This window comes from Homarus americanus, unplaced genomic scaffold (genome assembly GCF_018991925.1).
Source record: "Homarus americanus isolate GMGI-L3 unplaced genomic scaffold, GMGI_Hamer_2.0 scaffold47294, whole genome shotgun sequence".
NCBI lineage: Eukaryota > Metazoa > Arthropoda > Malacostraca > Decapoda > Nephropidae > Homarus > Homarus americanus.
In genome coordinates this window covers 228,221-255,586 of record NW_024745936.1, presented here as the reverse complement: position 1 = coordinate 255,586, position 27,366 = coordinate 228,221, and the positions used below count along the sequence as shown (strand labels likewise).

Genomic DNA, 27,366 nt, shown 5'->3' with positions numbered 1-27,366 from the left:
AGGAACACATGTGGTTTCCATGGTATCTCCCCCCTGTTGGTGAGTGTGGGAGAGTCAGCACTGTAAGGACTGGCCGCCATAACAGAGAGGTTTCCACTAACCAATTCACTATTTCAACGCCATATTTCTTCCCTTTATAAATGAAATTATTACTTTTGTAGTGGATTGGCCATTACTTGTTGCTCTTTTTCTTAGTGGGAGTTTACTGGTATGGGGAGTGAGAGGGAGAGGGAGAGGGAGAGAGAGGGAGGGAGAGGTGTTGAAAGGGTTGATATGGTGACCGAGGCAACGCACTCACTGAAGCGCAAAGTGGTACGTCCTCAGTGTGTGTGTGTGTGTGTGTGTGTTTGTGTGCGTGTGTGTGTGTGTGTGTGTGTGTGTGTGTGTGTGTGTGTGTGTGTGTGTGTGTGTTTGTGTGCGTGTGTGTGTGTGAAATAGCGAATAAGAGTAAGAGAGAGAGAGAGAGAGAGGCAGTGTATATCAATACGATTCTCTCTCCTTCTCTCTCTCTCTCTCTCTCATGGGGGTCAGTGAGGAGAGAGAGAACAAACACTCAGGCGTCGTGGAAATAAATTATAAACAAATAAATAAACAAGATGGTCACTACTATTCCCCAACGTCCCCAAAATTTTCCCAAAACCATAAGAGATTTTTTGTGTATTAATTTATTCTATTTATTTCTCGTTTGGAGATTTATTTCCCATTGGGTTTTAAGTCTTAGGGGAATTTATTCTTGTGTGAGAGGGAATATAGGCCTAAAATTATTCTTGCGTGAGAGGGAATATAGGCCTAAATTTATTCTTGCGTGAGAGGGAATATAGGCCTAAATTATTTACCCTATACACCCTATGGACTGAGGATATATATTAGATTTAATTCTATAATATATTAATTCTAGTATATATCTTTTACCTGGTATATTCTTTTTTATAAGATTATATAAGGTAGAGAGATTCTTTCTGTGGTCTGCTGCATCTGTCTATATCCTCAGCTTCAGGGAGTTTAATATTTGATGTCTGTCTGTCTGTCTGTGTCTGTCTGTCTGTCTGTCTGTCTTCGTCGCCAATAAAAGCAAACTTATGAAATTAATCTAGCGAAAAGTTGCCAGCGGGGAGGAAGTATTCTCTCTCTCTCTCTCTCTCTCTCTCTCTCTCTCTCTCTCTCTCTCTCTCTCTGCATACTTCAGAAATTAATGATTCAATCTCAGGAGGTTTTTTTTCTTCAGTATTTGTGAATGAAAAAAGTGGAATAAAAAGTTTTTCAAATTCATTTCTGGTTGTCGCGAATTATTTTTTTTTGGGGGGGGGGTGGAGTGGGGTGGAGTGGGGAGTGGAGTTAGGGAGGTTGGAATAGGGAGTTAAGCCATCATCCTCAAGGAGTTAAACCAGATCTCCCTCACCACTAATTAATCGTCTTACAAATATCTCAGAATTTCATCTTTTTTAATTTTTCTCTTTATTTTTCAGCAACGGATCGAGTAAATTCAGAAGCTTGTAACTCTATATTATTTAAGTTTTCACCACATTAAAGACATTATCAGTATTTGCTAAGTTTAATTCTATCATCAAAGTTAATTTTAGTGTTAATTTCAATGTTAAAGTTAATGGAAAAGTTTAAACAAATAATTGCGAGAGTTAATATTATTGTATCTGAGAGAGAGAGAGAGAGAGAGAGAGAGAGAGAGAGAGAGAGAGAGAGGTTAGGTTAGGTTAGGTGATGTTTTGTTCTATTTATACTATTTTCTGTGTCTTTTAATCTCCCTTTATCTCTCTTTATCTCTCTCGCTCTCTCTCTGTCTCTCCTTCTCTACCTTCCCTGCCACCCACACTCGCACGGTATTCGTCTCACGCCCACGCTGATTGAGGAACACAAGAACCTCTGTCAACTCCTTATGGTCTTGTGCACACACCGGGTCCCTAGAGTTGGCCGAGGGAGGTTCTCAATCTCGGCCGAAGGAGGTTCTCAATCTCGGCCGAAGGAGGACTTTAATCTCGGCCGATGGAAGCCCCCAACTGTCGGCCGAGGTATATCCTTAAGGTCTACCGAGTGGGATTTTCACTGGTGACCGAGAGAGGTACTTCCTGTCGGCCGAGGGAAGCCCCCGACCCACCGAAAACCCAGTGAAGTGAATCTTTTGTATTTCTTTTGCCTCAGTGAGATGTGAGGGGGGGTTTGTTTACCTCTGGCAGGGTGGGAGGAGGGAGGGGGAGGAGGGGGGGAATAGGGAAAGGAGAAAGGAAAGGATCATGGAAGGAGGAGGAACATGAGAATAAGAGAGAGAGAGAGAGAGAGAAATAAACACTCACCTTTACATAATAACATAAACATCCAAACAAACATTCACTAAATATCGTAACCTAAAAAAAACCATTACCGGAAATAACTAAACGCCATTCTTCTTTACCTTTACACCCCGTCACGACTCGCCATGTACACAGAAGCATTAACTCCACTCCAGGGCCTTAACATTTCAGGGGCATTAGGTCTTAAATTTAGGGCTTTTAAGGTATAAACAACAACTCGAGGGTGTCTTGGCTAACTCGTTTCCGTAAATCAAAGTTAAAATAGCTTTCAAGAAGGGTTTTATATGACCACTATAAAGAGGACAAAATTATAGGAAACATTTACCACTTGCTTTTACGGGTTATATTGTTTATGTGTTTGCTTATGGTTACGGGTTATATTGTTTATGTGTTTACTTATGGTTACGGGTTATATTGTTTGTTTGTTTACTTCTGGAACGATGGGGTTGGGTTATGTAAGTGGCACGAAACATTCACACAAGCATAGGATCTACCAACATTCTTCACACAAGCACAGAACCTAACCAACATTCCCCTCCAATCCCTCTCCCATTTCATCCTTCTCTCCTCCCTCTCACCATTCTCCAATCCCTCTCCCTTCCCTCTCCCTTCCCTCTCCCTTCCCTCTCACCACTCTCCCCAGCTCTCCTCCTCCATTAAGTCAGGGAGGAATGAATGGTAAGAATGTGAGAACCAAAACAAGTTGGAATGTCATATTTTGTGTCAATTTTTTTTTCCTTTCAACTTTTATCTCCATTTGATGATGCTTGGGTGAAGGGCTGATGGTGGTAGTAGCTGGTGGTGGTGGTGGTTGTGATGATGGTGGTAGCTGTGTTGGTGGTGATAGTTGTGGTGGTGGTAGTGATGGTACTAGTAGTGGTGGTAGTGGTAGTGATAGTAATAATGGTAGTTGTTGTTGTGGTGGTGGTAGTGATGGTACTAGTAGTGGTGGTAGTGGTAGTGATAGTAATAATGGTAGTTGTTTTGGTGGTGGTGGTGGTGGTGGAGACGACTTTAGTGTGGTAGTACAGCAGTTTACAGCATAAGTAACTACAGCAAAACACAGCAGCATACAGAAGCAGCAGAGACAGTAGAGGTTGCAACAGCATTATGTATTCACAGCAGGATACAGCCGCCCCTCCGGTCCTCATCAATACTATACAGCACCGCCAGTAGAATACAGCAGCAGGAACAGCAGGATATAGCAGGATGCAACAGCACCAACAGCAGGATACAGCAGCATCAACAGCAGGATACAGCAGCAGCAACAGCAGGATGCAACATGATACAACAGCAGGATACAACAGCAGGATACAACAGCAGGATACAGCAGCAGCAACAGCAGGATACAACGACCACAGCAGGATAGGGGCTGGCTGGCGGCCAAGGAAGCTTCGATCCGCTGGGGTGGTGGAGGAGCACAGTGCTGGGAGTCAGCTGTGACACAACTCCATTCCCAAAGCTTGAGAGGTCAGCTTGAGAGTTCACATTGAAAGATCAGCTTGAGGATTCAGCAACATGGGTCAGCTTAAGAATTGAGTTTCAGACGTAAACTTGATAGTCTATTTTGAGAGTTCAGCTTGAGAGTCCAGCTTAGGAGTCCAGCTTGAGATATCAGCTTATCATAACCTAATATATTCTACATCTTGTTTCGGATTTCCTTTACTCAGTTATATATCATTTGTCTTTCTTCTATATAATGAAACTCCAAGCTATGTACTGAGTCCCAAACTATATTTCTAAAAGCTATAGCTGTCTCTGTCGCCAATACCGCTTCAACAGTGTGTAACAAGCAAACTGGTGGTTCAGTTAAGTCCTCGACGCTGATTGGTGGGTCGCCGACAGCTGTTGAGCTAACTTGACCAAGGCTAACAAGTGTGTGAAGTTAGGGGTACCAGGTGTGTGAGAGGAGAGAGAGAGAGAGAGAGAGAGAGAGAGAGAGAGAGAGAGAGAGAGAGACTATCACCACTACTACCACCACTACCACCACTATCACCACTATTACTACCACCACTATCACCACTACTACTACCACCACTATCACCACCATCACCACTCCTACTACCACCACTATCACCACTATTACTACCACCACTATCACCACTACTACTACCTACCACCACTATCACCACTATTACTACCACCACTATCACCACTACTACTACCACCACTATCACCAAAATCAAGCAAAACAGAAACACCAGCCACCAACAAACACAGTGATCGCTACCTCTCTCAACAACACCAAGAGCTTAACAAAAACACTACACCAAACAAAGTATTCCTACATCTTTTTTATATTTTTATACCTTTCCATCGTCTCGCTAATGACCAGTTCACTTCAGCTAATTACCTGCCACGGGTCGTTAGTGGGTCGTTTGAAGTAGTTTGCCTGATCCCGAAAAAAAAGGGAATGTGAAGTTTTTATCTGTAGTTAATTTTGTGTTGTTGTTATTGTTATTATTGTTATTATTGTTAGTATTGTTATTATTACCCTCATAAATAATAATAATAATAATAATAATAATAATAATAATAATAATAATAATAATAATATACATATTAGTTGTAGTTAAAAGAAGTATTATCAATAATATCATTACATAGTTAACTGTATTTGTCTTTTAATAACACCGAATATTAGAAACATCCTATGAATATTAATTTTGAGAAGATCACATCAGAGAATATTCTTATAAAGGATAATACTCACCTTAAGCTCTGTTCCTCCAGGTGAATGTAGTTCCCTTTTCTGCCACCTTTGTTTTGGTGGCGTTGCTCTCATACCTCAAACTCGTTGGTGGATGGATTTTTTTATTTATAATTTCTTATCATATTAGAGTAATTTAATTCGCATACATGTATCAGTGTCCTCTGTATTTTTATTCATTACTCTTATGTATGTATATCCTCGTATACATATGTAACTCATGTATACATAGATTATGAATATGTTCTCAGCTGTTTTATTCGTTGACATTTCATTACTATATATTTTTTATTAACTCTGCTGTTATTGTTAGGTTATTATCACCCAGAGACACGTAGAGGAGAGAAGAGAAGTGAGGACATAAAGGAGGTGTTATAAGACGTAAGAATGGATTAGGAAGGAAGAAGAGAAATTCCACGATAGAATGATTAGAAGAACATAAGAGGTGTTTCTAGCTCAAATGATTGGAATAAGACATATAAGGGATTGGAACAAAACGTCTAAAGGATTGGAATAAGACGTGTCTCTCTCTACATCAAAAGGATTGGAATAAAACCAGAGGTGTTCACATCTTAATTTTACTATTGTTTCAACAACTCAAGAGGGCAGCTGCTGTACGCTCGCCCAATCCTCACCTTTACAATAGAGGCCCTAAAACCGAGTCTCAGGGTTCAGTCATTGAGCCCATTAATATCTAAACTCGTTATTTATCTTATTTCCCCCCGCCAGATCGCTTCTAACACGAATACTCCAGCAATACACAAAAAAAAAAATGTATTATCAGTCATACATCATGTGTTATACAATACACATCCCCATACTGTTTCATTTCTCTCTAGTTTGTGATTTAAAAAAGTGGTTTTTTTTATATATATACATTAGGGAGAGGGGAGGGGAGGGAGGAGGAGGGGGGAGGGAGTGGGGGGAGGGGAGGGGGGGAGGGGAGAGGGAAGGGCGAGTGGGGGAGGAGGGGAGGGGAGGGAGGGGGGGAGGGAGGGAGAGCCTCCAAAAAGTGAAGGTTGGAATTTTTTCATGTGGAACCTCAGAGAATTCTTTGTTTTGGAGGGATGTATGGTGTTTATAGTGGGGAGGGAGGGAGGGAAGGGGTAGGGGAGGGGAGGAGGAGGGATGTGAGTTATTGGTGTATGTGATGTGTTTGTGGTGGTTATGGTTATGGTGTTGGTAGTGGTGTGATGGTGGTGGTGGTGAAATTAGATGTTGTTGATATAATCTTGATGTGGTGGTAAACACACAACAAAAGGGAGAGATGTATGGAGAGGGATAGGGAGGGAGGAAGGAAGGAGAAGAGAGAAAATAGATAGAGGGTGGGAGAGAGGATCAAGAAGAGGGAGGAAGGGAGGGAGGGATGTAGGGAGGGATGGAGGACAAGTATGGGGGGTCACCAGTAAGACACAGGTCATGTACACCTAGGCAGAGGGCGGGTGACCTATTAGCAACACACGGCGTCCAACTCTCCTGGAGCAGACGATGCCTATGGTGGTCTCTGATAAGCTATGGGGGGGGGTCGATCAAACAGCTGATCCGCTCAAACAGCTGATCAATTAACAGCTGATCACTCGGGAGGGCTGGCAACAGGTAAAGTCTAAATGGTGGACTGGTTTTAATGATTCAATGTCAGTTTGTTTTAATTTTTATTCGTATTTGTAGTATTGTGCTTAGACTTTAATATTACTTAGCGTTTTTTAGATAAATTTTGCGTAGTTAAAAATTTCAAATCGTAGTATGACTTTTGTCTTTGTTGTTTACTTTACGAACCATCAATTGTTATGTCAGGTTATTATTTTACTGGATATGGGAACTTTCTGTAGATTTTTATTTTCACATTAATTTTAGTTTTGATATAAGGTATTCGAAGATCCGGTTATGAGGAAAAAATAAAAGATTCATTGTCTCATTTCAGTGAGATAACGAACCAGTAAAAGAAATCGAATCCTCACACTGACCGAACCCTTATACTCGAAGCAGCGAATCAGCTAGTCCAACGACCCCCATCTATATTTAGTATTTTGTGTACATGAAGACTTTGATCCTGCTCTAGATGAAATGGAAAAAAAAAAAGATTCGAACCAAGATACTGTGGTAAAGAGTTTGTCCTCCTCGCCCGTGCAGTGTTGGTCCTCTCTCATATCTGAGCTAAGGTGAGGGTCGAGGCAGTGTTGGTGAGACTTGAGAGGCTTCAGCCCATTAACACCTCCAGCGTGATCACCATGACAATACACACTATGACTCGTCAGATGAATAGATATTTGTTTTATTTATAACTTTTCGATGAATAAAATCGGGATAAATTTTTAGATATGTTGAGTTATATTCTGTTTGATATATGTAAGTTATCGAAAAGCTATACCCAGATTTTAATACAAAAATAAAAATATGGGTGTTGTTGTTCAATGACTTTGCACATATGAGTTCAGGTCTTCACTTGAGTACCGCCAGGTATACTTAACATCCCTATTTGAGTGCAACTTACACTTAAATTAACCCTTAACTACATAATAAACCCCTTAATTAAGTGCAACAATCACTTAAAATTACATTCCTTATTGAGAAAAATATATACATGAGGTCTGACCAGTGTTAAGTGATATGATTCACTTAAGAAATACTTTGAAAATAGAATGTTTTACATGTGGCAGTTGGCGAGGTGTAGGGCAGCCTCACAAGTGTCAACAAGAGGGCCGGCAGTGGTGAGGGGGCACGCCATACCACAGGACTCGCCGGGCTGGAACACGAGAGAGGAACTGGACTAAAGTTTCCTGAAGGCGACACAGCTTCTGGGGGAGGTTCTGTCCAGGCAGTGGTGGTACAGGAAATAGGGATCTGATGCTCTATGTCTTATTGAATAGAGCATCTGATGACTTCTTCTCCTTATACTCTGGGAGATAAAGGAGTTAACTATCCGAGTTATATTAGACACGCAATTTAATTCCATATATATTTCTCTATCGCTTGAGAACAATTTAAAATGAGAAAGAATATCGAATTGCTTTTACTATGAGTATTTCCGACTCGTTTACTTAGTATCATAGGAGATATAAGATCGAATTCTCTTTGCCAGTTAGAATAGACTACTGAATACTTTATACAGTCTAAAACAACACAATTAATACTGTATTCCGCATGAAGTAGAAGAACGAGGTCTTTATACAACATGGAATTGGATTTCCAATTCTCAAAATAACACGAGATTGAGGATCCAATTCACGTCATCACAGCGGAATGTTAGATTTAATCCCAGGGTTGTATCATATGCTAAAACGGTAAGCACATGTAATAGCTTTAGCAAGAGTCCAATCCTGCTACATCGACCTTCCTGTTGTGGTATTTGACACTAGTAACATCGGAATACTTGTACTGTTTGGTATAGAGGAGTTGATTATCTTCATTATGCAGGATAGAGGCTTTGAATGCCCTCTAGACCATCAGGATTTTGGATCTGACTCGAGCCATTAGCTGTGTGGCCTTGTGTCGTGTGCACGGGGAGGGGAGGACATAGCCACACATCCTGGCTCATGACTTGTGCGTCTAAAATCTTACGTATATTACCAGTTCTGGGTTATGTCTGGTATCGAGAGCAATGTCTTAAAAATGAGCGACGGTTCTCTTCTCTCTGGCTAAGAAATAACTAATGTGAAGTGGGGTAAAACACACCATTGGTACCTAAGACATGTATTATCGGTACGAAAGCCGGTACACATGTTACTTATGTACGCTAGTGTGTCGTACAGGCCTGCACACATGTACAGTAATATTATTCTGGTACACACACACACACACACACACACACACACACACACACACACACACACACACACACACACACACACACACACACACACACACACCTATGTAAGTTATCTCTGACTCAAGTCCAGCAGTATAAAGATTACTAACATGCAAATGCTGTCCAGAAAAAACCAAAAGCTGTTGTAGTATCTAACTCGCAACAGCAGTCATTCTACAGCAAAAAATCTGTCAATCGATCCCACGGCAGCTAAAGCCTCAAGGAAACACAAATTGTACTATTCTTTATCAAAATACAAAGCTTCCCTGCATGTACAGAAGTGTTCAGAGTGAGGGAGCAGTTATATATATATATACTGATGTACATACAAGTTACTGGGGTTTTTATACAAAGAACAGCTCCTCCAGTACGACACAGAGTCTTTACACCTTCAATGTACACTAACACATAAAGGTGATATTATATTCTCCCATTTGGATCATTATTTTCTTTTTCTACATTCCACTTACACTCATAAGCCTTGATGACGTCACTTCCGGCAGTGAGGCAGATGAAAGAAAGGAATGGAAAATGGCGACACTTGTCCACGGGAGAAGAAAACCCCTGATTACTGAGAATTAATGTGTTTTCTGCTTTATCCTTAATTTTAAGTAATTATAAAACTCAGCCCAACTTATGGACAGCAGCAGTGATTGGGAAGAGAGAGAAAAAAATATTAATATTATCAATAGTTTACCTGTGTAATTTACCATCAGTTGTTTATATTAGTTCACACCTGTACAAAATGTTGTGGTAAATCTTAATGGCGCCTACTGCTGCACACTGAGTAACCTTCTGGTGTTATTTATATATTAGTATTGCTAACATACACTGGATAACGAATTAAAAACATAATCTCTGTTGCCGGTATTATACGGGAGAGAGTGTGTATTGTAGGTATGTATGTGTGTATGATTTGGATGTTGTATTAATGTGTGTGTGTGTGTGTGTGTGTGTGTGTGTGTGTGTGTGTGTGTGTGTGTTACTATTAACCCTTAATTCTGAAATTATATCAAACTGCATCTTCTTCAAATAGATATGCACAATTATCCCTTAACACAGGAAGTTATTAAGTCATTCAATGATGACTTTCAAAACAAATGAATAACCAAAATGTAAACAAACAATGAAGATACAGGGGGCAGAAAATACAGCCTTATGTAATTAATAAAACTACTGTAATTGGCAAGGAGAATATTTTCTTATTTATATTGAATATTTTGGTTTTCCTAGTTAGGGAGACAAAGAGACCAAGAACATCCTGGAAATTAAAGTTCTGGAGCGATTCTTGGCAGTCAAAAATTCTGGGAAGGGAAATTATCTTTTTACTTAAAGTTTCTGGAAGACGTAATGCAAGGGAGGTGCTACGTTCTCCTGAGCCTTGGGGGATACATGGCCATCAAGACCTGAGATACATGGCCATCAAGACCTGAGATACATGGCCATCCAATTTTACAAAAGAAGTTACCCACAAGGAGACACTCTGAGGTTATTCCATTTCAGAATTAAGGGCCAAGACAGTTAAGTCGTTACCAAGGCTTGTTCTGTAGAGTGAGAATCAGTGATTGAGAATATCCTCGTAAAAATATAGTGATTTTTATAGTGACAACGAGGAAGGAAGTGTTGTGTGAACGAGTGGGGCGAGTGGGGGGGGGGGGGCGGTGGATGAGAGGAGAGTTAAAAGCTGCATCTGAGTCTTTACAAAACTGCAATTTACAAGACAAGTTTATTTAGGTTGTTCAATTCTCTGAACTAACTGAAACACTACGTCTGGTTTTTGTAATATTCTGCACTAACTCTTTTTAAAGCTGGAAACAGATTAGTCACTGCCTGTAAACTAACTTTGAACTAGAAATGGATTAGCATCTGTCTGGAGATAATGTATGAGTCTAGCTTTTAATCATTTATTACCTGATCTACCCTTAAAGTCTATATGGATTAATTACAAGAGTGATGCAAATTCCTAACGTAGTAACTAATATCTCAGTCTTTAATTCTCTTCCAGAAAAGTTTAAAGAGTGTAAAGGAAGCGACTGAGAACGAGATAAGTCCATAGAGACATCAGTAATGACTAGATTCAGCAACAATGTTGATTGAAACTGAAAATCTTGTTTACATGTAAAAAGATGAAACTCGATTAACCCTGATCATGTAACTATCTATGGATATATAATATATATAAGGCTCTTTATCACGTGCATGCTTACATCCCCAAGACAGCTTCGCCTCCTTGAGTTTATCTTTTCATGGAGTGAGAGGAAGCTTAAGTTGCCTCGCATCACAGAAAGACTCAAGAAGTTATTTAACAATATATCAAAGCCTTTTCCGAAAGAAAGATGAAAAATACATGGCGGAAAAAGAGTTTTTGAACCTATTCATGAGTCACTGCTGAGTAATGTCCTGTAACATGTCCTCGGGCACGTGAGTCCATTCGCGCCACATTTTATTCACCAAGATGACGACAAAAGTAATACTCTTGTGAGGGAATAATAAGACAGCACGGGCGTGGGTTATCACAAGGTGGGCAGGACCGCCCTCTAGCGTGGCTGCGGCCTTGGCGGCTCCCGGGCCACTGCGGCGCCGCAAGTTGGGTGGAGGACCACCAGTAGCGGGAAGACGGGGGCGGCGCCGCGGGTCCGGGGCTCTGGGCTCCCACAGCAGCACCTACAGGAGGATCTCTCTGTAGGGGCGCTGTCCAGGAGGCATCTCCCAGTGGACGGTGGGTGGTCGCAGGGGCGCTAGTGGGCGGGCTGGCTGCTATATGAGCGTCTCCTTCTGTAGATCGACTGTCTGCATCTCCTGTAAGCTCTTACCTTTGGTCTCAGGCACAAATATGAGCGTGAAGATAAGTGCAAGAGCTGCGACGCTGGAGTACAGCCAGAATGCTCCATATAGACCGAGCAAGAACTCAAGATCCACGAAGGTCTTCACGCTCACGAAGGAGCAGGCGTAGCTCACAGACGCTGCCACAGACCCAAGGCCTCGGTGTTTCAGTGGGAATAGTTCGCCGATATAGAGCCAGCTGATGGGCGAGACACCGAGGGCGAAGGCGATCTCGATGACGAGTATACAGAAGAGCGGAACCCAGTCTGAGTCCCGCCACTTCTGTCTGGCGAGCATGTTCTCGTTCTGGTCAAGACCCTTCAGGTACATGTAGCCTCCAAAGGCTGCCAGTGCCGCGGACATGAGCATGTTACTGAAGACGAGCAGCGGCCGACGCCCAACAGTGTCGATCAGTGCCGAGGACGCCATCCCAGCACAGATTTGCACGAAGGCTACCACGACTGCTGCGCGATAAGGGTTCAGGCCGACAAAAGTCTTGGCCAATATGGGCACTGCATAGAAGTTGAAGGCGTTGGCGCCGCTGAACTTCTGGAAGACCATGAGGCCGCAGGTGATGAAGAGCGGACGGAGGAGCTCACGGGGCGGTGTACGCTGCGGGCAGGAATCTGTGTCGCGGCGCAGAGTGGCGATGTTGGCCTTCATGGTAGTCAACTCTCGCGCCACGTCCGTTTCTGACCCACGCAGCCAGCGCAGCGCGTTAGCCGCCTCAGTGTCCCGACCTCGATACAGCAGGAAGCTGGGCGTTTCTGGGATGAAGAGTGCGGCGAGGAATAGGCAGACGGGCGCCACTGCTGTGACTGTGGCTAGTTCCCGCCAGTTGAGGAAAGCGCCTAAAAGATAGGAGAGCAGCATCCCAATGTTGCTGCTCATCTTGGCTAAGGCACACAAGCAGCCCCGGATCTCGGGGTGAGCGATCTCGCTGATGTAGACGGGCGTGACGACGGCGATGACGGCGGAGCAGACACCACCCATCAGTGCTGCAACATACAGCATGTTGACGTTCCACGCCACCACCGTCATCAGCCACGACAGGGCGAAGGGTATCGCCACACCACAAAGTACCCGCTTCCTCCCAAACTTGATGGCCATACCGCCCGGAACAGCTCCGAAGAAGGCGCCGAGGAGTGACAGTGAGGCGATCCACGAGCCCTGGTCCTCACTGATGGAGAAGTGGTGACCCTGGGCTGACAACATGGCCATGGAGGCGAGGGCGGGGGAGGAGTAGCCCTTACCCAGCCCGGCACACAGAGGCCCCAGCGACACAACCAGAGTGGCCAGCACCTGCAACACAAGACAACAATGAAACTATATGATGGACAAGCGTGGTGCAGTATTTAAATAACACATTATCTCACTCACACATGATCTCCCTTTCTCTCTCTCACACACACACCCTCTCTCTCTCTCTCTCTACAACTTATTATATCATGGTGGCAGAAAATCATGTCTTTTATAAAGTTACAACACGTGAAAAAACATAACGGCAACTTTTATCTTGTCGTCGATTTAAACTACAAAGGAAAATGACAATCTTCACGACCACCTCTTGTTTGTTTTCCCAGCGGGAGGAAAGACTCACACAAAGACTCGAGCTGACCTGTCTCGACCCCTCCCTCCTTCTCCCCTTTTATAGAATTTACAAGGCGAGATTTTTATCATTGGATTAAGCTCTTCTCCTCTATTACCCCTACTCCCTTCCCACTCCCACCCTTCCCCCTTTTCCCTCCCATCCACTTTCCCTTTCCTTTTTTCCCTTCCTACTTCCCATGTTTCCCTTTTCTGCCTCTTCTCCCCTTCCCTTTTCCTTCCTTCCCATAACCTTTCCCCTCCCCTCCCCCATCTCCTCCCCTCCCTCTTTCCCTTCCCCATTTTCCCTCCCATCTGGCCTTGACCTCCCATTCTGTGAGGTCAAGGCCAGATTAGGTCAGACCAGGTTAGGTCAGGTCAAGATTAGGTTAGTTTAGGTCAGTTTCTGTTAGGTCAAGGCCAGCTTAGGTTAGGTAAGGTCATGTCAAGCTCAATTAACACAGATTTAGTTCAGTTAGGTTCAGTCCCACGCACGTATTCCACTTTTCAGCAACTCCCCGACCACAAGAGTCACTGAACAAGCAGCTCATCTGAGGCTTACCTGTATACACCGGTAATTAACCACGCTAAAAAGACCATCGTTCTCCCAGTGAATAGAAACAGTTTGGTAGTTCATCGGCTTTATATCGGTGCTGAGAGACACGTGATTGGTTAGTTAGCCGTAATTCGAGTCGGCTTACATTAATACGAGGGATAAGAGAAGATATAAAAAAAACACATAACGAATAATTGAGAGGATAATTGGTAGAGATGATGGAGGTAAGAGAGGGATAGATAATGAATGATAAGTGAGAGAGATTAGAGTGAAATAGGGAGAGAGAGAGCTTGGGGGAATAGGGGATAAATAATAGGATGAGAAAAGATGTGGATAGGAATGAGGAATTGGAATAGGAAGGATTGTGAGATGGAATGATGGAGAATATTGCAAAATTATTGGGGGTTAGGTTAGGTTAGGGGTTGATTAGAAGGGACGAAGACAGGGAAGGAAGGATGGAGGGAAGAAAGAGGGGGTGGGAGGGAAGTAAATGAGGAAAGGGTGGTGGAAGTAAATGAGGGAGCGAAGGAAGGAAGTGAATGAGGGAAGAAAGAAGGGAGGGAGGGAGGGAGGGAGGGAGAGAAGGTGTAGGTCGTGTAATAAAGACTTTATTATCCTGCCACAGTTTACTGCCTCATGGCTCTGATGGGCTTCCTCCTCCTTCCCCCCTCTTCCTTCTTCCATCTACCTTGCTCCTCCCTCCTCCTTTTTCCGTTCTTTTTCCTCCTTCCTGCCTCCTCCCTCATCCTTCCTACTTCTTCCTCCCTCTTCCTTCTTCCATCTACCTTCCTCCTCCCTCCTCTTTTTTCCGTCCTTTTTCCTCATTCCTCCTTCCTCCCTCATCCGTCTCCCTTCCACACCTTTCCTCCTTCCTTCTTCAGGTTAGGTTAGATTAAGTTCCAGATCCGGGTATTATTGATCTCTGAAATCCCTAACCTAACCTAACCTAACCAAGTGGCGGTGGATCACAGGAAGATACATATTAAATTAAGTTTACAAATAATTTATTCGTCCACTTCCAATCCATTTTCCTCATCTCTATCCCCGTTCCTCCTTCCCTCCCCCTCCCCCCTCACCCCCCTCCTTACCTCCCCCTCCTTCCACTTCCTCCACCCGGCTCCGGAACTTCATGAATTAAATTCTATTCCCGCGCCAGACTTATAATAACTGTGCCAGATAGGCCTCAGTGCCCTCCCCCTCCCTCCTTCCCTCTCTCCCTCTCTTCCCCCTATCTCTCCTCTTCCCTTCCTCTTACCAATCCTTCCTCTTTCTCGTGTTCTCTCTCTTTCCTTCCCGTGTCAAAACTTTTCCCATTTCTCCTTTCCTGTGTTCCTCCCTCCACTTCCTGTCATCCATTTTTCCCCTTCCTCCTTACCATCTCTTCCCCAACCCCTTCCCTACTCTTCTTATCCCTTTCCCCCATATTATTCCTTTCTCCCTCTCTTCTCTCCCCTTACCTCCTTCTCCCCTCTCCAATAGGTTCATTCCGCACCCCAAAGTTGCCGCAGTGAGAATCTGCATCGTGAGGCAAACTTTAAGTCTTGTCGCGCCCGTGTTATGTTGATATTCTATCCGGGTTACTGACCTTACTACCGGCTTCAATATCTGACTAATCCAAAAAAACGTGGCTTTGATGTACGTCGCTTCTCTGATACATACTGTATATAAACAAACCCACCCTAACCTAACCAAATTAAATACAGTTTATATTCTAAACCTCACCCTTCGGCTCACTGAACATGTAGAATAGGACCAAAATGAGCCTTGTCCGCCCCGAAAGCCGGTTATATTGTACGTAAGCTGCGGCATATCCGGCCCTCTAGTAGGAATAAATTCACAGCTGGACCCAGATCTGTACTCACTTTCTCTTGATGCGACAAATATTTTCATAATAAATTATTTTGTGGACGAAATAATGACGTATATATGAGCCCCATTGGTGAACGGATGTAAAGCTTTGTATGTTATTTTATTGGGAATATATTTACTTAGTATATCTAGCTTGTGTGAAGAGAAAGAGAGAGAGAGAGAGAGAGGTACGGTGCAATTATTTTCCGCTCGTAAACATTAAATATTTCACCTTTAGAGCTCTTAAGACAGTTTGTAATATATATTTAATGAATATATTATATGATGAGGACCATAAAATACATATTAAGTAGTTCTGGGAGGAATGAACGAGGCATGTTTACCGTAACCTAAGTAGTTTCATGCTACTGGGTAGGTGGCGGCTGCCTGTGAAACTCTGCGGATATCTCCCGCCACATTTCATTTACTCTGGTTATTTACTCCATGTTCTTAATAGCACCGTTTTATTATTTATTATTATTATTAGTACTATTGTTATTTATTGTTATTCTTATTGTTAATATTATTATTGTTTTTATTATTGTTTATTGTTATTGTTATTATTATTAATATTATTATTAGTATTAGTATTAGTATTATTATTATTATTATTATTATTATTGTTATTATTATTATTATTATTATTGTTATTATTATTATTATTATTATTATTATTATTGTTATTATTATTGTTTATTATTATAATCATCATCACTATAATAATAATAACACAGAATGAAAACAACTATAAAAATATTAACATCAGCTTGACAATAAGCAAAAAATAATCACAATAATCATAATAATCACAATATTGTTTCCAAAGGTTTCATATTGACTTCATTACCATAATTATAGCCGACTTTATAATTAGTTATAACAAGTTAAATCTCAAAGGAATTTTCTTATGATTAAATTCTTTGGAGTTATATATTGTCTTATAGGAGCGTTTAACTTAATGTTTTTTTATATATTCGCTTATATATTTAGACACAAGGTACAGTCTGGGTGTGGACGTGATTCTGATGTTGACCTTTGATAGAATTCCACTGACGGCTCTTCCACTTTATTGCTATGCCACTACTGCTATCACTACATCTACCACCATCACTACTACCACCATTACTACTACCACCACTATCAGCACCGTTAACTCTACCACTTATTACTACCACCACTGTTATCACGACTACCATCACGACTTCTACCATAATTACATCTCCCACCACTATAATCACTACTACCACCATTACTACCCCCACGACTACCACCATTACTACCCCCACGACTACCACCACTACTACTTATATGTAATACTTGAATATGATTGATAATATCAAACATATACAGTGTGAAATTATAAATTACGGAGCACATGATATATAGTGGATATATTATTGAATTAATATATAATTTATTTATTTAGTGAGTGAATGAATAAAATTGGAGAGAAATTAATAGATAAAATTATTTGGATATTTATCAAAACAACTCTAAGTATTGTGTGTGTGTGTGTGTGACTCACCTGTGTACAGTGCTGAGGCGCCGGGGGTGTGACGTACACAAACTTGGCCGCTGCGGACCTCTTGCTAGGCTTACGACTCATCTCGCTGGTGGTGGAGGTGGTCGCTTGTAGCTCCGAGTCCTGATAGGCGTGGGGGGTGGCGGAGTTCACCTGCTGATCAAGGTAGTGTGGGGACCTGGCCGACCTGATCACCTGCGTTGGGTGGTAGGTGGCGCGTGCAGGTGGGGTCACCTGCACTGGGTGGTAGGTGACTTGGGAGGCCGTCTGGTAGGTGACATTGGCCTCCAGGGGGTATCTGGCTAGACTGGGCGTGATTCCCGGTGTTTAGAGGCGCGTCAGAACGATTGGCGTCGCTCTGCCTGGCCTGAAGACGAATGGAGGTGTTGTGGTGGAGTTCGACGCGCATACAGAGCACACGTACGGCTTTGGGGCACGTACAGCTGGGGGATTCGTACGGCTGGGGACACGTACGGATGGGGACACGTACGGCTGGGGTGGGAGGGACCCGTACGACGGTCAGTGTTTCATTCACGTACAAGTGACACGGCAAGGCTGAGAAGGGACTCGAGCCCGTTCAGCTCGTGTTAGTCCTCGAGCAGACACTGTTGTGCTGTACTGTACAGGAGTGATCGTCACGGTGATAAGTGACCACAAGTCTTTTGGGTTAAATGTGGGATTTCTGAGTTTACGCTGAGTGAGACGATGAAACACTTGCTTCAATCTCTCTCGTTTTCCTTGGAATTTCAGAGCTACGGGGGAAACAGGGCCGACGGCTCGTGTAAACTATCAGCGTTACACGGTGAGAGCAACGCTATGTTTACTCCGGGTCGCGTTTCCATTCACTCTGTCGATATCAAAGTCAGACATTGCAGTTTGATGGACACAAGTCTTACAGTTCGTTTGTTTGTTCGGTGGTGCCGAGCTACTGTGCTATTCAGGTAACACTGGAGACTCACAGGCAACTCTGGAGACTCACAGGTATCTCTGGAGACTCACAGGTATCTCTGGAGACTCACAGGTAACTCTGGAGACTCACAGGTAACTCTGGAGACTCACAGGTATCTCTGGAGACTCACAGGTATCTCTGGAGACTCACAGGTATCTCTGGAGACTCACAGGTAACTCTGGAGACTCACAGGTATCTCTGGAGACTCACAGGTAACTCTGGAGACTCACAGATATCTCTGGAGACTCACAGATATCTCTGGAGACTGACAGGTATCTCTGGAGACTCACAGGTATCTCTAGAGACTCACAGGTAACTCTGGAAACTCACAGGTATCTCTGGAGACTCACAGATATCTCTGGAGACTCACAGATATCTCTGGAGACTGACAGGTATCTCTGGAGACTCACAGGTATCTCTAGAGACTCACAGGTAACTCTGGAAACTCACAGGTATCTCTGGAGACTCACAGGTATCTTTGGAGACTCACAGGTATCTCTGGAGACTCACAGGTATCTCTGGAGATTCACAGGGACCTATAAGGGGGTGAACCAATGACAAGAAAGTTCAGTTTGTTTCTTATGTAGCACCGGTAGTAGCAGTTGATTTCTAAGTAGCAGGATAGTGGCTCAAAGCTTGTGGGAGTCTGCTACAGATGGCAGAGCTCCCCAGGTGGCTCAACTGGCGACCTTCTAAGTCAGCCAGCTGGTTCGGGCGTTAAGAAGTCGACAGACAGGTGAGTTGGTCGTCTGGTGATCTGTGAGGGAGAAGAGGGTGAAAATTAGCATCATTATCAAAGTTACTATTATTATTATTATTATTATTATTATTATTATTATTATTATTATTATTGTAGTGGGGGTTGTTGTAGTGTTAGTAGTAGTGGTAAGGTGGTAGTAGTGATATTGGGAGATGCAGTATGGTGGTAGTTCGTGGTGATAGCAGTAGTGATAGTAGTAGTAGTAGTGGTAGTAGTAATGGTGGTAGTAGTGGTGGTAGAGGCAGTATGGTGGGACAGAAGAAGACAGTGTGGGGAAACGAAGTAATTTCCTTGTGTCATTTTTTGAGCATGAGGATAACAATGATCCTCTCTCTCTTGATAATAATAACACGTTTAAATAGATGGCTTTTATAGCACGTAACTAGAGCACAATAACACACGGTTATGTAATAGAGATCCTGTATAGAATATATATATTAAATCATATACCACAGTTGTATAGTCGAGGAATATAACCCATACTAAAACATACACAGAGACATAGAGAAATGCTATTAATGTGGAGACTTAAATTTCAACCCAAATATACAATACAATAATGATACGGTATTCATACATAAATACACAAGGAATGAAGGATGTAAATGTATGTAGATTAATACACAGAAATATACATAAATCAATGGATAATATACATTGATCGATACACCAGAGACTCGCAGACAGACATACATTACGGAACATATGCTAAATATCCCCCAAAATGAGAGGATGCGGGCGTAAGCAGCATCAACCCTGTAGGAAGGAAGATGTGTCCTAACGAATCACATCATCTCCCGTACTATATCAAGAAAGAGCTATCCCACAGTAACCAAAGTGAGGACCTACATCACCCTTATGCCAGAGTACCTCAAGGTCTAATGTCCTGCAGCGGGTTAGGCTCACATGCCAGTCCTGGTGGCACGGAAGGACGGGATTCCGGACTCAGTGATTCAGTAAGTATATTTAATTTTGCTATACCGGTTTACTGAGGCATTTTTTTGTTAAGCCTTGCCAATGGTTGTGTAAATATCTATCTATCTAGTTTCCTATTTTATATTTTATGAGTTTTATGTAATTTATATTTTTCTTTGTTTATTTAGGAAGATTTTATATATATTTTGTTGTTGTTAAGTAAATTGTATTTGTTATTCTCGTATGTTTGTTATTATAGTACAAAAATAAGTTTATGTGATAATATTTTAAAAATAGGAATATTTCAGAGGATTACAGAGGGACATTTTAATACGTGCTTCTTGTGACTTAATCGATGATGTCATTATCTGGATTATCTGTGATGTAAATATAATCTGGATTTAGTCACGTGATGTCTGGGGATTAGTGTCCATTTTATGTGATTTTTTAGCCTGTGTGTGTGTGTGTGTGTGTGTGTGTGTGTGTGTGAATTTGTAAAAAATTATCAATAATTAAAGACTTACACAAAAGCCAATCGGGGGCTCGATACAATACCTCATGGCCGGCCAATCAGGTTCCTGGAACCCATGTGACGTCACCCCTTCCCCCTGGAATTGATTGGTTATTGTCCCGGCATCTCCCATTCATAACAACTTGGTACACTCATCTCCTGGATTTATCCCCCAATGAGAACAGTTCTTTATCGTGACAGAGCACCCTATTGGCCAATGAGACCACCAGCTGACTCTCAAGAGGGCCTTCCAGTGAGTACAAGGATGGCTTAGACCTGTTCTACGTTGCATAATTAATGAGGAAGATGTCTCAGCCATATTGGTTATCTACCGTCACGAAAGACTAGACATTTATATGCCAACCTGGATGTCTAAATGTCTTGTCCCTTCTCCGTGTTGTTAATAAGGATTTGGGTTGTTGTTATTCTTGTTATTGTTAATGTTGTTGCTGTTGCTACTGTTATTGTTATTGTAATTGTCAGGTATTATTATTATTATTATTATTATTATTATTATTATTTACAATATTACTCTACAATTCTCTCCCCTCCCCACAACCTTCCATGCCCTTCCCACATCCCTCCTCTCTTTCATCACATATCCCCTCCCCTTACATTGTTATCTACGTCCCCCCCACCCCCTACCTGTCCTGGGAATAAAACACTCTCCCCCTCCATCAACACAATAGTTCTCCCTCATGATATCAGTGGACACTGTTCATCCTGGGTATATATACAAAACTCCATTTATGATATTTTAGGGTGAATTTTATAATCATTAATATTTGTCAATTAATTTTCAATACAACATTTCTATTTTAATGTCAATTGATATAATAATTTAGTTCATTATAATTAAAGTGAGTTATTTCACTTAATATATATTTCTGTACATAAATTCACTATATAATTTTTAATAGACAAGTTTATTCGGTTATTTGAGGAATCGTATTTTTCACGTCGTTTTCAATTTACGTCGTACGTCAATTTTTTTTCCCCGCCACTCGCTGAAATTGGTTCTGATACGTCGGGAAACTCCAGCGTGTGTACAGTCGTTGTTGTTACGGTACAAGTGAATAAACCACAAGTGAATTATTAATTTCCTGTTACTAAAAGAATGAATGATGGGAAGTTAGAAATTAAAAAAAACAAAAGTACGCATATATGTTTAGTATGTAAAGTTTGTCCGTGAGTTTGCCCAAAAACGGACAAGTACATAAGTTAGCCATGGAAGATACGTACATAAGTTTACTGCATTAGGTAGGTGTATATAACTTTGGTATAAAACGTACATGTATAGTTTAGTCATGCAAGACACGTACGTACATGGGAAGTCGCACATAGTCATGGGGAAACGTACATAGTCTCAGTCTCTCTCTCTCTCTCTCTCTCAATATCTCTCACTTTCTTTCTTTCTCTTATGTTTATGAGTCTAAATCTCTCTACATTTCTCCCCTGTGCTTCTCCCTCCTCTCTCGTCGCAGCAGGTGAGAGAAGGACACAGGAGGTAGGAGTGAGGACAAAACCCGGGTCTTAGACAACTCCTACTGAAGGATCTTTTAAAAGGATCTCCGTGTAAATGACTGGCCTGCTGTTGTTGCTCCCACGTTCCCTCCATCACTCCTTTCTCCATCACTCCCCAACACTTCCCTCCCTCACTCCCACACACCTTCCCTCCCTCACTCCTTCACACTTCCCTCCCTCACTCCTTCACACCTTCCCTCCCTCACTCCTTCACACCTTTCCTCCCTCACTCCTTCACACCTTTCCTCCCTCACTCCCTCACACCCACCAATGGTTGAAGACTTTTACTGTAAATAATGAAAACAGATTTACAGAATATCTCAGTTTTTTATTTTAACTTCTCTTTATTTTTCCATTTCCTTCTCTCCCTTCTACTCCTTCTCTAATCTATTCTTCCTCTTCCATCTCTCCCTCCTCCTCCTCTTTACCCCAACAGCTCTCAACCCCCACCACCTGGACAGTGACGGTCAGTGCCTGGTGTTGCACTGCTCCAACCTGGCACTAATTGCATTCCTGAGTGCCACTGCCGAGCCCAAGGGGGGATGGGAGGGGAAGGAGAAGGGGAGAGGGGGGTAAAAGACAGGTGGAAGAGAGAGGCGGGGAAGAGGGAAGGGGGATGAAGGGTGAAGATGAACAGTGAGGGAAAGGGAAAGAGAGGGAGAGGAAGTAAAAGAGGAGGGAGAGAGAAGCGGAAGATGAGAGAGGGAGGGTTAATGAGAGGAGAGACAAAAGAGGAAGCGGAGTAGAGTGGGTGGGAGAGAGATAAGGTCGAGAGAGAGAAGTAGAAAGGGATAAAGAGAGTAGAGGAAGAGGGAAAGGAATAGGAAGAGAGGGATGGGTAGGGAGAGGCAAGGGACGAATGGGAGGGAAAGGTATAGGAGAAAGAGAGGAAAGGGAGGAAAAAGGAAAAAGAGAGAGACGGAGGAAAATTTAGGAAGGGGAGGAAGAGGCTGGGTAGGAAATGGTGCCCTAGAATACTCCCTCCCCCCTCCCCCTCCTCCTCCCCCCCTCCCCAAAAGACCCCTTCCTTCCCCCTGCTCCACTTAATCCTACCCCAACCCATAAGTGAGGACCTGGCGATAATTAAGGAGCGGTCGAGAGAATAAGTTCAGTGTAGCGACGACACTAAACCTGTTATCTGAGAACTCATGCATGGTAGTAGTGAGTGTGTGTGTGTGTGTGTGTGTGTGAGAGAGAGACAGAAAGACACACACACACACACACACACACACACACAGATATAAGTGACTCACCTCTTCACCCGCTACTTCCTTCCCCCTCTCATTTTTCCCTCTCATATCACCCTCTCCTTCCCTCCTCCCCCCCCTCTCCTCTTTACTCCTCCTTTACACTTGTCCGGCGGGGGAAAGAGAACCATTGTGTGGCTTGATAAAGACATTGTCTGCCACCTCAGTGCTCAGTGGGGGAAGTGGAGTCACTCGCAAGATCACGCCAGCAGTCTTGCCGTGTGTGTGTGTGTGTGTGTGTGTGTGTGTGTGTGTGTGTGTGTGTGTGTGTGTGTGTGTGTGTGTGTGCTACTGTATCTCTGTTGTTTTTCTTCCCCCCTCTATCTCTGTCTGTCTGTCAGTAAGGAACACTTAATTTATCCTAAACAAAAATATCTAATATTATTCTCAACTTACCTTAATTGGCTCTGAGGTTACAGGTATAATTAACACGCATTTCTGTGCTTCATTAATTAAGGTCTTTAAGCACGTGCCTTAATTACCACTATAAACTAGACAACAACTATTAGTCATTAAGGAATGTAATTGTTTCCTGGAAGTACTAATGATAGAGGATTTATATTATTTACTATAATTTAATGTTCTCGGAATTCGTATGTATATGGTGTGTACAAGAGTTTATACATATACATGTATACCTTCTGTTAGATGATTAATACAAAGTCATGGATATACATACCTACATACATATACGTACATGTAGGTTAAACTGTAGTAAGGTAAGGTAAGGTAAGGTAAGGTAAGGTAAGGTAAGGTAAGGTAAGGTAAGGTAAGGTAAGGTAAGGTAAGGTATCAGTATAATTTTCGCGTCAATTAGGCTAAGAGCATTAAGTATTAAGATTCTCCAGGTAATTTTGACGCCATTTTAACCCACTGAACACCCGGGACTGTAGCCCAGTAAGTCAAATTTTCCTCAAAAGTAAGAAATATAAAAATGTATCTAACTAGCTGATGTAAACTGAAGCATAAAGACAACATCAACATTACAATGAGATTCTACCCATCCCCACCCCACCCTACCCCACCCTACCCCACCCCATCCCACCCCCGTGGTTGTCTAGTCTGATAAAAGCACATCGGATTCTTCCATTAGGGACATCCCCAGGTCGTCACTTACGAAGGATATTCAATATAGGAGCCACTGACAACCTCGGGACCCCGGTCTCTAATCTGTTAAAAGCGTTCCGTATCAGTTCCCGCTAACCCAGCAGTTACGGCTGTGTGTCAGAGGTCGGCCGCTTGATAGACGAGTTTGGTAACAATAGCTTAGACGGTAGGGGTGGGGTGGAGAAGATGTTGGAGGAGGAGGAGGAGGAGTAGAAGGAAAAGGAGAAGGAGTAGGACGAAGAGGGGGAGTAGGAAGAGGAGGAGGAGTAGAAGGAGGAAGAAGAAGACGAGTAGGATAACGATGAGAAATAGAAACAATAGCAGGTGAAGTAGCAGATGAAAAAGGAGAAAAAAAACGAAGGAGTAGAAGAAGAAGAAAAACGAGGAGAGGGGGGAAGATGAAGACGACGAGGAAGAGAAGGAGCAACAACAGACAAGATAATGTCCCTTTTCGATCCAGAGCGGCTCTCTAGTAATCATCTTGGGTTCTGTGTTAGTAAGTTTATGTGGACCAAATTTGTCTCATAAACTGATCCTTAATTAACGTGTTAAGATAAGGTCGAGTCTCAGAGTAATTTGGAAACCATTTTATTGAACGATTTTTTTTTAACTTTATGTCAATAATTTATAGCTGCGATTTATTTTGTTTTTATATAAGGGAAATTTTTTTATCTTACGAACTTTTAAGAGTGGAGACTGACACTGTGGTAGACTGACACTGTGGTAGACTGACACTGTGGTAGACTGACACTGTGGTAGACTGACACTGTGGTAGACTGACACTGTGGCAGACTGACACTGTGGTAGACTGACACTGTGGTAGACTGACACTGTGGTAGACTGACACTGTGGTAGACTGACACTGTGGTAGACTGACACTGTGGTAGACTGACACTGTGGTAGACTGACACTGTGGCAGACTGACACTGTGGCAGACTGACACTGTGGTAGACTGACACTGTGGCAGACTGACACTGTGGTAGACTGACACTGTGGCAGACTGACACTGTGGCTGAGACTGACACTGCATGAGACTGACACTGTGGCTGGACTGACACTGTGGCAGACAATCATCTTACTTATTCTTCTTACTCACCCCTGCTGTGGTTCAACAGGGGAATGAAGATCTTTACCGGACGCCATTATACCTGTGGGCCATTACGTAATAGCCAGAGAGGTTTGATTACAGCTCACCTCCGTCATAAAGATGCAAAGGGTTAGGGGGAGGGGAGGGAGGGAGGTGGGGAGGGGAGGGAAGGATGGTTGGGGAGGTGATGAGGATGGGTAATGGAAGGAAGGATGGGGGAGGGAAGGGAGAATTGGCAAGGGGAGGGGAGGGGAGGAGAGGGAAGGGAAGGGAAGGGAAGGGAAGGGAAGGGAAGGGAAGGGAAGGGGATTGTCTTTAGGTGCCTTCTGGATGACGGTCAGTATTGCCAAGTCTAGATGGACGTAACCATGAACAGTGTTGCCAAGTCGAGTTATGAGAATAATAAGCGACACATTAATTCACACACCAACACCAGGTAGTACAGCATCCCGGGCTCCAGTCCAGGTGAGAGAGAGAGAGAGAGAGAGAGAATAATGATAAAGAGAGAAAGAGAGAGAAGAGAAACCCTCGTCACTAACAAGAGAGCGAGCGTGGCATGGAGAGGTGAAGCCCTGGCACGCGGCTCTGGTAACAATGGCAGCCTAACTTTAATGGCCAATCGGAGGCGGCCGCTAAATATCCGGGTCCTTTCATGGCGGCCAATACAGTGAGCGTTCGTGTAGCAATCCACGTCACACCTCAGCGTTTGTTTTGGTGGTGTTGTACGAACGCCCAGTGAGACACCAGGGTTACATATTCGGGTTTATTTTGATTTACATTTACATCCAGGTTTAGTAAATTGTTTGGTAAGGATTTATTTTAATCAGATTTTGGACGTTAAATCGAAACAGTGAGAAATCTGTCGCTTAATAGGATCTAATTAGGGATATAATACCTGCATGGGAAAGGTGTGCCAGAGTGAGATTGGTCTTTGAATATTGTTAACGAAAGATGAGTTAGGGTTCTCCTGTGTTTATTGACTGTAAAATAGCGTTAAAATAGCAGCCTTTATTTACCTCCTATTTATTTAGAAAACGGAAGAATATCAATAGATTTTTTATCTACCTGTATATTCTTCACCTCTTTCTCTTCTTCTCTGTCTCCTCCTCCTCCTTCTCTTGCTTCTCCTCCCCCCCCCCCTCATCCTCTCCTCTCTCCCCTCCTCATCCTCTCCTCCCCAATCCTACCCATCCTTAGCCCAGATAGCCCCTTACCTCACTCCTTAAGGACTCTGTCATCCTTTATCCTGGAGGAACCTTGGTTACCTATCCTCCTGGACGACCCTGATCCTTCAACGACCTATTCCTATCCCTTCAAAAACGACCCATCACAGTCCCATCGACGACCCATCCCTATCCCCTCACAAGCGAAAGACAGAAGGGATAGGGAAGGAAGATAGGAGAAAAAGATTACACACACACACACACACACACACACACACACACACACACAGCGACGGGAGGACAGGGGCGCTCTGGGTGTCGATCGCTTCCTCGTTCCGCTGCCACGCTCTGAACGACGTCAAGTCACGTGGATTCAAGGTCAAAGGAAGTCTCCCAAGGTCAAATATAAACGGGTCATAAAGCTGTAAGGTCAAATGAGATTATTTAGGGTCAGCTTAGAGGTCAGGAAGCTTCGGTACCATGGGGAGGTTATTCTGGGTCAAGCTTAATAGCGTCGGTAAACTTCAAGGTCAAGTGAGGTCAAATTAAGATGCAAGACAAGAAATGATAAACAAAAGACAAGAAAGTAGAAGAAAGTAACACGAGAGAAGATAAGACAATAAACAGGATAAATATAAAGACAAGAGAGAAAACAAACAAAAATAAACACATACAAACAACACTAAATAAAGAAAATAAAGAGAACAAGAATCAAAACAATAATAACAAAATAACACCAGGACTCGTAAGACCTCAAGGTTATAAAATATTTTGGCACAACTTTTGAAGACTTTGATGGGGTCACTAATGCCTTCCTGATACTCACTAAGTCTAAGTAAGTCCTTCTAAATCTTTGGGGGAAATTGTAGTGGTTCTTTCTCCAGGTCGAGGTCGTCCTTGAAGGTATTATTATAACTTCATGAAAATCTTGGAGGAGTTATTGGATTTT

The 27,366-nt window shown here is 42.8% G+C and overlaps 1 protein-coding gene across 1 annotated transcript in view; it reads right to left on the bottom strand.

The window, feature by feature from the left end:
• Window positions 1–10,509: 10,509 nt before the first annotated feature.
• The window catches only part of LOC121878831 (facilitated trehalose transporter Tret1-2 homolog), a 52,205-nt gene continuing 35,348 nt past the window's right edge, over window positions 10,510–27,366 (bottom strand). Inside the window, exons 2-3 of the mRNA XM_042385245.1 lie at window positions 17,158–18,860; window positions 10,510–12,943 (exon numbers count right to left, since the gene is read on the bottom strand). Coding sequence (XP_042241179.1) covers window positions 11,576–12,943; window positions 17,158–17,238 — 1,449 coding nt within the window. The 5' untranslated portion in view covers window positions 17,239–18,860 and the 3' untranslated portion in view covers window positions 10,510–11,575. The remainder of the gene's footprint in view (window positions 12,944–17,157; window positions 18,861–27,366) is intronic.